General features: G+C 48.9%; 1 protein-coding gene across 1 annotated transcript; it reads right to left on the bottom strand.

Moving 5' to 3' along the window:
- Positions 1-3,056: 3,056 nt before the first annotated feature.
- Positions 3,057-4,013, bottom strand: LOC124678737 (heavy metal-associated isoprenylated plant protein 39-like). The gene is made up of 3 exons (XM_047214600.1): positions 3,903-4,013; positions 3,728-3,803; positions 3,057-3,591 (listed from the first exon to the last, which is right to left on the bottom strand). The coding sequence occupies exons 1-3, from the start codon at positions 3,906-3,908 to the stop codon at positions 3,314-3,316; spliced, it is 360 nt and encodes a 119-aa protein (XP_047070556.1). The 5' UTR covers positions 3,909-4,013; the 3' UTR covers positions 3,057-3,313.
- Between the last annotated feature and the right edge of the window lie 511 nt (positions 4,014-4,524).

The following is a 4,524-nucleotide window of genomic DNA, read 5'->3' as shown; positions in this document are numbered from 1 at the left end:
AGCGGAGGCAGAAGCTTTAATCAATGCAGCACAAATTGCTTCTTCTCTTCTCTTGCATGACCCCAGTGGCGGATCTAGAAATTTTCCTTAGGATGGGGCAAGTGAGATAATTGCATGTATGTATGAGCTAGTTTTTATAGATTTCTCCATTGTCTCACTAAAATATATGCTATGAGCAAATGCTAGGGTGGGGCAGCCCCACCCTAACACAAGCTGGCTCCGCCACTGCATGACCCTATTTTCTTCACCGACAATCTCAGTCTAGCAAAGGCAGCGATGACATCAGGAGCCAATGATCCAGCAGTTCTATGAAAAATACGAAGGCAAGTGATCCAGTTTCAGGAGATAACACACCCACTTAGGGCAAAAGTCACCCATGTCAACAGTAATCTGAATGTTGTAGCCCATAATTGTGCACACCATGCAACGATCCTTAGAGCATCTCCAGTCGCGTCCCCCAAACCGATTTGGGGCGCGTCAGACAAAAAAACGGTTCCAGCCGCGTCCCCCAAAGCCGATTTTGGTCCGGCGCGGCCCGATACGGTGTCCGGCGCCCCGACCCCGTCCCCGTCCCACAGGGGACGCACCAGGCACGCCGGACACAACAAAAAGCGAGGAGAAGCGACGTGGGCCCGACACGTCAGCGGCTCGGATGCTCAACCGCCGCCTACGTAGCGACGGTGCAGTTGCCGGGAAGCGGAACCGTCGCATTGGCAACCGCGTCGACCGACGCGCCAACCGCCGGAATGGAGCGCGGACTCCTCGGAAGAGCAACCGCCGCTCTCTTCGACTTCTGCGCCGCCGTTCATCCGCGCTCAATAAGACCCGTACGTAGGCGCTTTCGGATCTTCAACCGGCTGCCATTCATCCAAGCTTCCATCCGACACCTCCAGCGACGATGAGCTACACCTCATAGCTTCCATCCGACACCTCCAGCGAGGGCAAGTCTGCTGGATTTCGCCATTGGTGGGACAGAACCCGGACGCCCAGCAGCGGCGACGATTCCCTGCCGGCACTTGACAGCGAGGAGGAATGGCTGGGCGTGGAGGAGGAAGCGGAGGAGGAAGGGTCAGAGGAGGCGGCGGCGGCGGCCCGTGCGAAGGCGGAGGCGGACGCGAAAGCGAAGGCCAAGGCGCAGCTGGCGAGCACCGGCGACGACGAGGAGGACACTAGTTCCTCCGACGAGTCGGCCGACACCGCCTCTTCGGAAGAGGTGACGAGCAGGAAGCGCCACCGTGATGACGATGACGAGGCAGGGCCATCATCGAAGAAGAAGATGAAGTAGTTTAAAATAATTTATATGTAATTTAATTATGTTTTTTCGAAGTTTTATATGTAATTTGTTCATGTTGAACCTATTTGAATATTAGTTAAGAGTTTTCTTCTATCTATTCAAATTATTTTTAATGTTTGGAGGCGGCGTTTGGAGGACGCGACTGGGGAGCGACGTCCCCCAAACGCGGCACGAACAAAACACGTCCCCCAAACGCTCGATCCAGCACGCTTTGGAAGACGGTTTGGAGGACGCGACTGGAGATGCTCTTACTAGAATATTGCTCATCTGTTCTTGCAGGAACTCAGCTCATACCAACTTAGCTTGTCCGATAGTTGTAGCGGTGCATTACAGGACTTTGAAAATAGAGGAATATAAAAAATGTTGGATATTGATGTCATTTCAGGTGGATTTCTACATGATTCGAAAACATGAGTTCTACAAAATTCGTCTTTGAATTGTACACATTAGTTTTAAGGTATTGATGAGAGAAAGTAGAACGAGATAGAGTGAATGCATTGAACTTCTTAAAGGGAAATTAAAATAATGTTTGAGCTCTTGTTGGGTTCCCTATGAATAGGAATTGATTTCATTGAAAATTGCTACGCCCAATCCTATGATTTAAAGGGATTCCACGTGAAAAAACCGTTAGAATTTAAATCCATCAAAATTTATATGAAAATCCTACAGTCGAAAAATCCCTCATACTCAAAGTTCAGAGTAAATGTTAACACACACGTTTGCAGATCTGTCCACTTCAATTTTATTTCCTTTTGACTGTCCCGCTCAATCTCCTACACATACATTCGTGTCACTATTGGAGATTTCTTGGTGAATTCTACTCAAAGTGCAATTGCACACTGTAATTACATATCTTCGTTTTAGAAAATGAGGTAAAACCATTAAGATGACAGTACTAGGATGTGAAATGTGGCAATAATTTGTAAATAAAGTCAAAGTTGCACAAAGTGAAGATAGAGATGTCAAAAAGTAAGAAAGTACTTGATCTTTACTTCTTTAGACAATGCATATATACATATGGATTCACAGCTGTCGACGCACACAAAAGATGATCGTTATTATTGAAAAATCCATGCTGTTAGAGTTGAGATTGTGACCTGCGTTAATAAAGTATTAGGTCTTCTGGACCACCCGAAATGACTTCATCTTTAAGGTTGCTCCTCCTATTGTTTACGGATGTCGGAAAAAAATTCAAGGATGAAATTGCCCTTCTAACTTACGAAGCCAAGAGAAAATTATATCATGGCATAGCAGCTTGGGTAGAGAGCTTTAAATAGGGTTTTTCCTTTTTGAGCTTGTGGCCTTTGCTCCTCTCAAGCAACTAGAAATTTCTAAACGCTTTCTTTATACAAAATAAAAAAACATACACAGTGAGGAAAACCCACTATTCAGCCTCATAAAAAAGTATTAGGTCTTAATCATGTGGTAGGACTTGTTAGCCAAGTGCCAGCGGAGTGAAGAAAGCACGAGGTAATAGCTAAAAACAGTCCAAAACCCCGGAGACCTTTCGCCTTTTCATGGTGATCACTGACTGAAAGCAACTCTTAGGTTTGAGTTCAGAGTTTGTGTAGCTTAATGGTAACATGCAGGAGGGACAAATCCACCCCCTTTGAATTTTTCTCTCCTTTTGACCGACTCGCCCAATCTCCTGCACCTCACTACTTAGTTGCTACTATTGGAGATTTCTTGGTGAATTTTGCCCAAACTGCAACCGCAAATCTCATTGTTTGATGGAGGGGGCCGGCGCATTGAAGCAAAAGTCAACTGTAATTCCATATATCTGCCATTTCCAAACTTTGTTTTCACAACTTGCACTTGACAAACTTAGCAGATACGCATCTGCCGGATATATCACCGGTGCAATCCTTTTATAGGCCATGGGCCATATGTATAACACACGATACACGCCGTCGATCACCCATACGCTGATGAATCCCGGTCGATCGGCAGGCAGTCCAGCTAAACTATGCACAATATGTACAGTGGAATCTCCCCCTCCTCGTCGGCGGCGCGCGTCGATCAGAGAATGGTGCAGGAGTTGGGGTCGTCCTGGTGGGCGAAGTAGTACGGCGGCGGCGGGAACCAGTACGGCGGGTACACCACGTTCTTGTCCTCGTCCTTCTTGTCGCCTTTCTTCTTGTCGCCGTCCTTCTTCTCCTCCTTGGCGGGGCCGACGGAGAAGATCTGCGCCGTGGGGAAGAGCTTGCTGCGCAGCTTGTCCACGACGTCCACCGGGTCGACGGTTCCCACCACCGTCATCTTCTGCACCTTCATATCCACGGTGATCTCATCGATACCTAATTAAGAGTTGGAGATGTTGTTTTCGTTAGGAAAAATTCAGAGAAGGATGACTGGTGCGTTGTGATCAAAACATGACCACTCCCCAGCCAGAGAAACGGCAGGTGAGACGAAGATGAAGCGGAGGATCAGCACCGTGGAGGGTGGAGACGGCCTTGATGGCCTTCTGCTTCTGCTTGTTGTCGTGCAAGTCCAGCTTCAGCACAACCTTCTGCACTCGGCGTCGGCGGTCACAAAACAAAACAGAATCAGCAGCAACTAAAAAGAATCAGAAAATCAATCCCAATTCCGTTCGGCTGTAAGCAATCACCTTCATGGCAGCAGTCGATCTAACCCAGCCGGAACCGGAACGGGATGGATGGATTTGGAAGGGTGGAATGCACTGGAACGGCCTGCGCAGTGACGCTTCTGTCTGGGCGACGATGGAGTTGAATGGGCAATGAGTGACGGGTGCCGGGGGGTTTTTATAGGCGCGCACTACCGCAGCCGAAGGGGTCAACAGCCTCGCGGCGTCCCACGGTGCACAAGTCTCCGGTTCTTTTTGTTCAGACAGAGATGTGGTAGCCGGCTGGGGGTGAGGGTTGGGTGGCGGGTGGCCTGCGTGACGGCAAAAGGCCGGTGGATACACGCACACCAGCGACGTAAGCAGGCTGACCAGGGTTCGCCAATTGCTAACCCCGCACAACATAATTCGAGTTCAAGGATTACTAAGCTGTCAAACACACAACTGAAACTAATCTGACATATCCGGGCTAGTAGCACATTTCTCTGGAATTCTCCGGTGGAAGAAGTCTAGATATTCTTCTTCCTCGGTCGCCTCGCCTCAGTGCTTGGGGGGTAGCTGTGGTTCCTTTGGCCAGGTAGGGAGAGGAGTCGTGTCCCGACGTCCGGCCATAGTTGGCTTGATCGCGGGCTTCTTAAGCATTGACTGA

The sequence above is a fragment of the Lolium rigidum genome, chromosome 7 (assembly GCF_022539505.1).
Source record: "Lolium rigidum isolate FL_2022 chromosome 7, APGP_CSIRO_Lrig_0.1, whole genome shotgun sequence".
In the NCBI taxonomy this organism is placed as follows: domain Eukaryota; kingdom Viridiplantae; phylum Streptophyta; class Magnoliopsida; order Poales; family Poaceae; genus Lolium; species Lolium rigidum.
Note: the sequence above shows the minus strand (reverse complement) of the source record. Positions and strands in the feature narration are given on the sequence as shown.